Source organism: Hordeum vulgare, chromosome 2H (genome assembly GCF_904849725.1).
Source record: "Hordeum vulgare subsp. vulgare chromosome 2H, MorexV3_pseudomolecules_assembly, whole genome shotgun sequence".
Classification (NCBI taxonomy): domain Eukaryota; kingdom Viridiplantae; phylum Streptophyta; class Magnoliopsida; order Poales; family Poaceae; genus Hordeum; species Hordeum vulgare.
In genome coordinates, this window is record NC_058519.1 from 590,335,829 (window position 1) to 590,347,279 (window position 11,451).

Below are 11,451 nucleotides of genomic sequence, written 5' to 3' on the forward strand. Positions count from 1 at the left end.
AGCTGTGACTTGTGTGTGGTTCGGTTAAGCGGTTGGCTGTACTGCTGCTGCTGACGTTACCGTCTCGCTTTTCACACGAAATTCATAGCGTTTCAGGTACCGAACCCGGAACCGAAAGGGATCACTTCTCGTGGTTCGGTTCACGTTCACCTAGCTGGCGACTTCGGGGTCACACAATCTGCAACTTCTTTGGACTTTGGGCAACGCGAAGGACGTGGATTTCGTACGCGATCATCACATAAGCCAAAATTTCCGCTCGATCCACGGACTTCTCAGCGCAACGCAAAGGACGTGGATCTTTTTTCCTGAAAGAATGTGGGAGGGTTGCTGTCAAGAACACGGCCAAGAATTGCAGATTTCGCAGTTCGTAACGCCATGTAGGTTTCCAAATCTGTGCCGATAGATGCAGGTAAGGCTGCGACCCGGGGGGCACAGTATGCCACCAGTAGTAGAAGTACTATATACAAATCCTGTCCAGACCCCGAGAACCGAAGCAAAACGTTTCCTAAATTACGATCGGAAGTTCGGAGCTGGTGGTGCGAGATCAGAAGGTTGGGCTGAGGATGTTGAGCAAGGAGACTCTGGTGTTGATCAGGGCCCGGAACACCTTCTCGCCGCTGCCGTCGACGCTGGCGATGCACCGCTCCAGGTTGTCGTGGAGCTCGAATGCCGCCTTGCGGGCCCGCTCCTCCGGCTTCATCCGCGCCTCGGGCCGGAGCTGCGCCGTGGACGAGGTGGACGCGTCGTCGTCGTTGGCGCTGCTCTGTTTCCCGGCCGACCGGCGCTTCGCGCGCGACATCCAGCGCACCAGGTCGGCCACCCACCACACGCGCTGGTGGCTGGTTCTTGGCGCGTCTGACGAAGAGGTGAACCTCGAGGGCGCGGTGACCCAGCACGGCGTGGAGGCGACCTCGACGCGGGCGGCGGCGGCTGCGTTGGAGAGGGAGGAGACGCCGGAGAAGACGGCCGCGGAGGCGGACGCCACGGCGACGGTCGAGTCGGCGATCGCCGCGCCCAGGGCCGCGGTCTCGGGCTGCAGGTCCTCGGGCAGCGGCGCGGGAGCCCTGGCGGCCACGGCGCGTGCGGCGGCCGCGAGGCGCGGGAGGTCGCGCCCGGCGCGGCGCTGCGCGCGGGCCGCGGACGCCAGCCTCCCCGGGTCGCCGCGGCGCAGCGCGGCGCGCGTCTCCGCCTGGTGCGCCGCGAGCGCGACGAGCGCCTGGCGGAAGCTGCCGTGGGCGTCGGCGAGGCGGAGGAAGTCGTCGAGCAGGCGCTCCGCGAGCGGGGACATGCCGAGGCGGCGCAGCGGCTCCTGCGCCTGCGGGTGGTGGAGCAGGTCCGAGAGCGAGACCAGCACCCGGCCGATCTGCGAGGCGGCCGCGGAGACGGATGATGCCGAGCAGGACGGGGTGGCGTGGCCGCCGAGCACGAGGCGCAGGGCGGCGACGTCGTCGTCGAGCTGGAGGACCAGCGGGTGGAAGCGGCAGGGGAGGCTGGCCGAGCGGACGCGGTAGGCGGCCGCCAGCTTGCCGTTGGCGGCCGCGGCCGCCTTCGGGGTCGGGAAGGAGATGGTGCGGCGGTAGTAGCCGGCCATGGCGCTCGGCTCACGGCTGCTTGCGCTTTTCGGCGTGGCGGGCGGCGAATCGGGGGCTCACTCACGGGTTTTTAACAAAGGGTGGGGGGCTGGGGAAGGAACGCGCGAGGAAGGCGTGCGTGCTGCGGTGGACCGGTAGTTCGCCAACGCCGCCGTGTGCTCGTGGCTTTTATACAGGTCGCCGAGGTCGGTCAGGGGAGGCGAGGGCCGTGGAGGGGGGACTGAGTGGGGACTCGCGGGTCGGGGTGGGTCGGGCGTTGGGCTTGTGCCACATTGACTGCCCGCGTGCGTTGCAGCGGCGCGCAGTCAGGGCGGGCACGTCGCCGTTACGGTTAAACGTCTTCGGGCGGGGGTACGGGGCTAGGGTGGATTTTTTGTTTCCGGGAAAACGCCCGGCGCGTTCCGTGGTAATGGGCGGAGTGGCAGGCATTTTGCCACGGAGGGTGGTGTGGCCTAGCTCGTCGTCCGTTTGTGGGCGGCATCGATCGGCAGGCGGCGGCACGGTCGATTCGGTGGGGGCCGCCTCCATGGTCCGTGTAATGGGGGTACGGTAGTGTGCCCTGGCCGGTGCATGTCGACGAGGAGAGGGTGAGGGTCACAACAGCGTGATGCTTTAACACAGTATGAACATAACCGTGCATATACATACCTATTTCAATGAATGCATATATACACATCTTGTTTTTATTAACGCCTTCAAAAAACTGAACCGACATATCGTCTTAAAATTTATCAAGTCACGCATCTTGTCGTCGACAAGAACATCTCGTTCCATTGAATGCGCGTCGTCAGGAATAATGAAACAAAATCCAGGAATAAATGTAAGCACCAGGACTTGAACCAGATGTGCTCGGGATAACAGTCTCTCTAACCATCCAACCACAGGTTGATTCATCTCTTAAAAATAAACCACAGATTGATTCACCGTTAAAATGTTTTTATTAACGTGGAAATAACTCGGATCTTCGATTCCAAAGGCAGCGCTCCTTTTCTCCTTAAGAGTTGGGGCGTTGGCAGCAACTTGTTGCCCTTTCCCGACGCTCTCGCAAGAGGGAGACGCCGGTAGTTTGACCCCATTCTATGTCGTGTATGGTCATTTTTTGGTTAAATCCTTGTATTCTAGGCTTATTTCAGGTGTTGTTTGTTCTAAATTCTTAGCCATTTGACAAACTAGGGTGCCTTTTCATATCAAAATATTCCTCTCGCATGTTTCCCGCTATTGATAATATTTGTAAGTGTAGTAGTCCTCGTTCGACCCTGTATACTCTATGAAGGAAGGAAAGACTCTAAACATTTTTTTTCCTTTTTTTGAGGCAAACATTTTTTTTCCTGTGTTCTAGCAAAGTTTCTTTGGGCTTGCATGCGGTCGTGGCTGGATGTTAGCTGGGCTTCTTCGTCCTTTGCAGAGTAGCGGTTGGTGGATGCATAGTTAAGAGGTGCGTCTAGGGACGTGTTTTCTAGTTTGGCGTTGCGGGGATGGGCTGGACTCTTTGAAATGCTAGAAAAGTTAACTATTCAGAATATTTGCCCTAACAAACATGTTGATTGCTTATTCAAGTTGTCCTTTTTCCCATTAGTGGAAAAAATAGACTAAGGAGTCCGACCGCGCGAAGACGGAGCTGCTTATCGCTCGAGTTCGAAGCATGACCACACCCTTCTACGAGCAAGATCACACTCCTTCCTCTTAGTTGTGCTATTTATGCAAATTGTTTTGTTATATACCATGTTCATCTAAAATGGATGGTACTTCTGTGCTGGGTTGTCCTCCTGTGTGGGATTTTGAAGTGCTCCGTGTGTTTTCTCGAATACGCACGAGTGTGCGTATCTTTCACTAAAGGAAGGATGCGGAAAAAGAGCCCCGGGATCCACATTACACAAACTATTTACATGCGGGGCTAGGCCCGCCAACCGAACAACTCAATAGGTAATCCACTCGTCTAAATCCCCCTCCGCATGACCGGTCGTGTCTTTAGTGAGTAGACCTGGCATTTTCCATACCTTTCCTTCCTGTTCTATGCACTGCTTGATCCGTCGAATGCACGGCGACGCTCCATTGAAGATAATGCCATTTCGGTGCTTCACAACTGCCACATGCCTAGCAAACATCTCGCTCTTGTTGCTTTCCTGTTCGCCGTCCCTCTATCCTGTCGGATGCACTACTTCCCCAGGCTTGCATCATCCCTAGCCGCAAACTCTCGTGTACCCGTGGCCACACTTATCCAGTGCCACACTTGCCTTGCAAAGGGCCAAGTAATGAACAGGTGGTCCATGGTCTCTTCCTGTTGGTCACACAACGGGCACGCCTCCGGGTGTGGTAGGCCTCTTCTTGCCAATCTGCTGGCCGTCCAACACCGATTCTTAAGTGCAAGCCACGCAAATAAACGACATTGCAGCGGCGCTTTTGAAACCCAAGTGAAGGCTGCTGAAGGCGACACTTCCAGCCCCATGAACTTCGCCGTATAGCTGGACCGCGCAGAAAACTGCCCTTCCTTCTCCCACGACCAAAAGAGTGAGTCCTCATCCTCTTTGAAAGTGCGTTATATCGACTAGAGGGGGGTGAATAGGAGATTTTTAGAATTTCATCACTTAGGAAATTCCTTTTGAGGAAATTCCTCACTCATGACTAACTTACAGCGGAAACAGTAAAGGATCAGAAGTGCAAAGTTTCACAACAGCAGTTTTTCACAGTGAAGAATGTGAAAACAGATTGCACAGTGAGTAGGCACGCAGAATACAGATGAGGAATAACTAACGTGAAGAATTTGGGGTTGAGGAAATTCACAGAAAGTCTTCAGCAAATTCTTCAAACAGTCACAGTGAAAGTCCTCAACACATAATACGGGGAAAGTAAAGAGTTGAGGAATTAGAACCCGTTTCTCACTAAAGACAGTCGTTGATGACCCAGTTCCAACTGCTGTGACAGTCGTACATCTGGTTTGGAGCGGCTTGGTATTGAAACCAAAGGACACCCAGTCCCGGGACACACAGTCCCTACCGTATTCTCCTTGAGCTAAGGACACACAGTCCTCGCCCAACACTCGTGGTAAGTCTTCACGGCAGACTTCCAAACCCTCACAAACTTGGTCACCCGGCGATCCACAATTGATTGCTGGAAAGCTCTAGACCATGACGCCTAACCGTCTGGAGGATGCTGTTGGAATTATGCCCTAGAGGCAATAATAAATATAGTTATTATTATAATTCCTGTATCAAGATAATTGTTTATTATCCATGCTATAATTGTGTTGAATGAAGACTCATTTACATGTGTGGATACATAGACAAAACACTATCCCTAGCAAGCCTCTAGTTGGCGAGCCAGTTGATCAAAGATAGTCAGTGTCTTCTGATTATGAACAAGGTGTTGTTGCTTGATAACTGGATCACGTCATTAGGAGAATCACGTGATGGACTAGACCCAAACTAATAGACGTAGCATGTTGATCGTGTCATTTTGTTGCTACTGTTTTCTGCGTGTCAAGTATTTGTTCCTATGACCATGACATCATATAACTCACTAACACCGGAGGAATGCTTTGTGTGTATCAAACTTCGCAACGTAACTGGGTGACTATAAAGATGCTCTACAGGTATCTCCGAAGGTGTTCGTTGAGTTAGTATGGATCAAGACTGGGATTTGTCACTTCGTGTGACGGAGAGGTATCTCGGGGCCCACTCGGTAATACAACATCACACATAAGCCTTGCAAGCAATGTGACTTAGTGTAAGTTGCGGGATCTTGTATTACGGAACGAGTAAAGAGACTTGCCGGTAAACGAGATTGAAATAGGTATGGGGATACTGACGATCGAATCTCGGGCAAGTAACATACCGAAGGACAAAGGGAATGACATACGGGATTATATGAATCCTTGGCACTGAGGTTCAAACGATAAGATCTTCGTAGAATATGTAGGATCCAATATGGGCATCCAGGTCCCGCTGTTGGATATTGACCGAGGAGTCTCTCGGGTCATGTCTACATAGTTCTCGAACCCGCATGGTCTGCACACTTAAGGTTCGACGTTGTTTTATGCGTATTTGAGTTATATGGTTGGTTACCGAATGTTGTTCGGAGTCCCGGATGAGATCACGGATGTCATGAGGGTTACCGGAATGGTCCGGAAACGAAGATTGATATATAGGATGACCTCATTTGATTACCGAAAGGTTTTCGGAGTTACCGGGAATGTACCGGGAATGACGAATGGGTTGCGGGAGTTCACCGAGGGGGGGGGGCAACCCACCCCGGGGAAGCCCATAGGCCTTGAGGGTGGCGCACCGGCCCTTAGTGGGCTGGTGGGACAGCCCAAAAGGGGCCTATGCGCATTGGAAGAAAAATCAAAGAGAAAAAAAAAAAGGAGGAGGTGGCAAGGGAAGGAAGGACTCCCACCCACCAAACCAAGTCCAACTCGGTTTGGGGGGGGGGAGACCTTCCCCCCTTGGCTCGGCCGAACCCCTTGGGGCTCCTTGAGACCCAAGGCAAGGCCCCCCCTCTCCCACCTATATATACGGAGGTTTTAGGGCGGATTTGAGACGACTTTTCCACGGCAGCCCGACCACATACCTCCACGGTTTTTCCTCTAGATCGCGTTTCTGCGGAGCTCGGGCGGAGCCCTGCTGAGACGAGATCATCACCAACCTCCGGAGCGCCGTCACGCTGCCGGAGAACTCTTCTACCTCTCCGTCTCTCTTGCTGGATCAAGAAGGCCGAGATCATCGTCGAGCTGTACGTGTGCTGAACGCGGAGGTGCCGTCCGTTCGGTACTAGATCGTGGGACTGATCGCGGGATTGTTCGCGGGGCGGATCAAGGGACGTGAGGACGTTCCACTACATCAACCGCGTTCACTAACGCTTCTGTTGTACGGTCTACAAGGGTACGTAGATCACTCATCCCCTCTCGTAGATGGACATCACCATGATAGGTCTTCGTGCGCGTAGGAAATTTTTTGTTTCCCATGCGACGTTCTCCAACAGATGCACAGTCCTCAAAGGTAAAAGGCTTTAGTCCCACACAGGAACAACTTCTTCAGTGATGCTCAATCACTAGGTTTGGTTTTTGGTTTCGGTGGGTGGTGTATTTCCTCACTGATGAATTACTCTCGAAGGCTCTGAGGAATTGGGTTGCTCTTATGACAAGTGTCAGTTTATAACGGAGCAGCCAACCAGCTAGTGGTTGGGGGGGGGGTGGCTATTTATAGCCTGGGAGCATCCCGACATGATTTGACACTTATGCCCTTAAATAATATGACCGTTGGAGTGGATAAGACCAGTGACTTGGCGTGGCTATCGAAACGGTCGGAACCCTCAAGTGTGAGAGTCCTCATGTCACTCATATTCCTCACTTGAGGCTTTTGGTAGGATTAGGCTTGGGTTGAGCATCATGAGGAAATTCATTCCATAGTGTAACTTCGACCCCCTTTAACACTACGGTGTTCCTATTACTCAAATGCGAAGAAAGTAAAACAGAAAGTGTAAATCTTCATGCTTCAAATTCTTTAGAATGATTTTCTTCAGGAACCACCGGTCTTCTCAATATTAGTATCTTCATGAGGAATATCAATTTCATCGCAGATTCCTCGCGATTCATTTCTTCAGCTTCAGACCAATTTCTTCAACTGAAGACATATATTTTTAGGGGTCGATATTCTTCAAATATCTCAAACTCCTTAATGACTTATAGATCCTGTGTACACTCATAAACACATTAGATATTTAACCTATAAGTCTTCAAACCACCAAAATCACTAAGGGGAACTAGATGCACTTACACTCTTCGTCCACTCGGAAGGTTGCGATCCTCGACCACAGGCGTAGGAACATAGCGAGCAAACCTTGCTCGATGTTTGGTCCAATATCTCCAGCCCACGCGTTGCTTTGGACTACCTCCGCAACTATGCGAGTCTTTCTGATATGTTTTGAAATCCTTGAGTAGATTCCATGAGCTAGCGCGCAAAATCTAAAGCCGTCGAGCCATCGATCCTCCCAGAAGAGAGTTTCATTCCCATTGCCCACCGTAGCACTAGTGGCTGCACGGAATAAAGCCATTGACTCTGTCGGAACCTTTATCTAAAACTCTATCCAGGGCCTCTCATTGTCCGTCCTCTGCATCCATGTCCACCGCGCTTGGAGTGCTTTGTTTAGCCATGCCAGGTTGGGAATGCCCAAGCCACTGGCCCATTTGGTCGTGCACACTAGCTCCCATGCCACCGCGCAATTTCTTGCGTTTGCTTCTCGCTTTCCACACCAGAGAAATCCATAACATACCTTGTTCAGTGTTGCGAGTGTTTTTGGCGGAAGGTCGAGTGCCATCATTGAGTGGATGGGGATGGCACATAGAACTGATAGTATGAGAACCAGGCGACCGCTCCTTGTGTTTTGTGATATACTTTGTCGGTTGACTTTATTTATAAAGTCTGACTATCGGCTTTCATCTAAAAAGTAAAAAAATATGCTTTGTTTCCGTCATGGGATACTAGAGTAGTGATATCTGCTATGCATGTCGGTGTGCACCATTTTTACGTTTTCCCAATGCGGGTTAGTACATGCACTAGTTTTCATTATATTCCTTATGTTCTTGCGATGCACAAAACACTTTTTTATTTCATAATATGTTTGCTCATTTTCGGAATTTACGACCAAGCACGAGAAAATCTGAAATCATTTCTAATGTTTTATTTTTGTGAGTGAAAACCTTGTATTACTCAATCAGATAGTCCTTACAATCAGCAAGAGCTACAACCAAAGAAATGACTGGGCAAAATGATAACAAAGTAATAGTCCTCCCCTCGACTATAGCAAATTTAGCTAAACTATCGTAGGGTTATTTTTTAGTATGATAAATGTTAGTTAACAAAGTCATAGTTTTGCTATTGACTCTAGCAAACTTAGCTGAACTATCGCTAACATTATTTTTAGTACGATAAATGTTAGTAATACAAGGTTCTAGTAACCTAAGCTGCTTAAGGATTGAAGCATAGATTGATCTATCTTGTTCCCGCACTCGGATCAACTCAACTGCAAGTATAAAATTGTTAGTTGCCTATCCCCCCTCTAGTCAACCATATTGATCCTTTCAAAGTACTCGAGGAAATAGATGAGTTGAGCAAATGGAACCAGGGGCTTGACGAAGACAAATGTTTGATGACCCAGTTTCAACTGTTGTGATAGTACGTCTGGTTTAGAGCGACTTGGTATTTAAACCAAAAGACACACAATCCTACGACACACAGTCCTTACCATATTCTCCTTAAGCTAAGGTCACACGGACCTCGCCCAACACCCATGGTAAGTCTTCAGGGCAGACTTCCGAACCCTCACAAACTCGGTCATCCCGCAATCTAGAGTTTACTGCTGGATGCTCTAGACCATTGACGCCTAACTGTCTTGAAGATACACAATCTTCAAAGGTAACAAGCGTCGGTTCCACATAGGAACAATCTCTTCAGTGATGCTCAATCACTTTGGGTTTTGGTTTTGGTTTGGGTGTTTGGGTTTTTACTCACTAATATTTTTTCTCAAAGTCCTCATAGGGTGGGTTGCTCTCAAATGAAAAGTGCCAAGTTCTCTCTCGGAGCTGCCAACCAGCTAGTGGTTATAGGGGGGCGGTTATTTACAACATGAGAGGAATCCCGACATGATATGACATAAATGTCCCCTAATGATATGACCGTTATGTGGATAATATTTTGGGACAGTTAGCACAAAGCACAACAACGGTCGGAATTTTCGAACTATGAAAATCCTCAGATCTATCATGTTCCTCACTTATAGGCAATTCGCAGTGGTGAAATCCCAACTCCTCGGTCAGAACAATTTCCTCAGAGACCATAAGAACTTCGTCTCTGTACTGAAGAAATTGACTAAACTGCAAGCGACTTCCAAAGTCTTCACTCGAAGGATTGGTTATGTGTAGGCTTTGATATGAGCATCACTTGGAAATTTTTTCCTAAGCATTTCCTCGACCCCTTTAACAGTATGGTGTTCCATGACTCAAAAAAGGAAATGGAACTACGAAAACAAAAGTCTCCACACTTCAAAGTCCTCGCATTAATATCTTCAAGGACACACCAATTTCCTCACTTTCAAAATCTTCAAGAAAGTATCAAAGTCTTTAGTTGAAGAGATTCATTTTTAGGGGTCGACTTTCTTCGACTATCTCAAACTCCTCTGCGACTTATAGAGCTTGTGTACACTCATAAACATATTTGTTCCTTAACCTATAAGTCTTCAATACATAAAAATCACTAAGGGGCACTAGATGCACTTACAATTACAATGGTATATATCGAAATCATACCTAAATAGTTTGATACATACCCAAACCGAACAATATGTCTATTTCATACATATTTACCGAACTATAGACAAAGTACAAACCCATAAACATACGAACCAAAGCATGATGAATGTCATCTGGCATAATTATCCATCACCGATCCAATGCCTACGAGTTTGTCCTACTGGTCCTTGCTACGTTACTTTGCTGCTATTGCTGTCACGTCTGCTATTGTTACCGCTACGGCTCTCATTGCTGCTACTGTTACCGTTGCTACTGTTGCTGTCACACTACTTTGCTACTGATACTTTGCTGCAGATACTAAGTCTTTCAGGTGTGGTTGAATTGACAACTCAACTGCTAATACTCGAGAATATTCTTTGGCTTCCCCTTGTGTCGAATCAACAAATTTGGGTTGAATACTCTACCCTCGAAAACTATTGCGATCCCCTATACTTGTGGGTTATCACGTAGCTGGAAGGACCTTCATACTGCTTTGGATGCATGCCGTCTTTTTCGGGCATACGTTGCTAGTCCTCCTGTGCCTCTGGTGTATTTATTGTCTTCCCATACACGCCCAAGAATCCTAGCAGGTTCACGCAAAGATTCTCCGTCACGTGCATCACGTCTATTGCAGAGTGGACCTCTAGGACTTTCCAATAAGGTAGGTCCCAAAATATTTATTTCTTCTTCCAGATGGGCGTGTGTCCGTCAGCGTCATTCGGAATAGATTGCCCATCACGACCCTTTCTAAAAATTACTTTAAAATCCTTGAACGTATGAAGTATATGATCACCAGTACGGTGGTCAGGATTCTTCCAGTGATCTGCCTCACCTTTTAAATGCTTGGCTTCTTTTCTTAAGAGATGCTTGATCGGAAGAAATCAACGATGTCCTAGGTACACATTCTTCTTACATTTATCGAAGTATATACTTTCGGTATCATCTAAAGGGTGCGTGCATGCGTGGTATCCCTTGTTTGTCTGTCCTGAAAGGTTACTTAGAGCAGGCCAATCATTGATGGTTACAAACAGCAATGCTCGTAGGTCAAATTCCTGCTGTTTGTGCTCATCCCACACACTACACCTTTGATATCCCACAACTATAAAAGTTCTTCAACTAATGGCCTTAGGTACACATCAATGTCGTTGCCGGGTTGCTTTGGGCCTTGGATGAGCATTGGCATCATAATGAACTTCCGCTTCATGCACAACCAAGGAGGAAGGTTATAGATACATAGAGTCACGGGCCAGGTGCTATGATTGCTACCATGCTCCCCAAAAGGATTAATGCCATCTGCACTTAAACCAAACCAACAGTTCCTTGCGTCATCTGCAAAGTCTGGCCACTCTCTCTTGATTTTCCTCCATTGCGACCCATCAGCGGGGACTCTCAACTTCCTGTCTTTCTTACGCTTGTCTTTGTGCCATCGCAAAAACTTGGCATGCTCTTTGTTTTGGAACAAACGTTTCAACCATGGTATTATAGGATCATACCACATCATCTTGGCAGGAATCCTCTTCCTGGGATGCTGGCCCTCAACATTGTCACCAGGGTCATCGCGACCGATCTTATAGCGCA

The 11,451-nt window shown here is 48.8% G+C and overlaps 1 protein-coding gene across 1 annotated transcript; it reads right to left on the reverse strand.

Annotated features, from left to right (window-relative positions):
* Positions 1-356: 356 nt before the first annotated feature.
* Positions 357-1,732, reverse strand: LOC123430661. The gene has a single exon (XM_045114511.1). The coding sequence runs from the start codon at positions 1,589-1,591 to the stop codon at positions 545-547; it is 1,047 nt and encodes a 348-aa protein (XP_044970446.1). The 5' UTR covers positions 1,592-1,732; the 3' UTR covers positions 357-544.
* Positions 1,733-11,451: the final 9,719 nt, after the last annotated feature.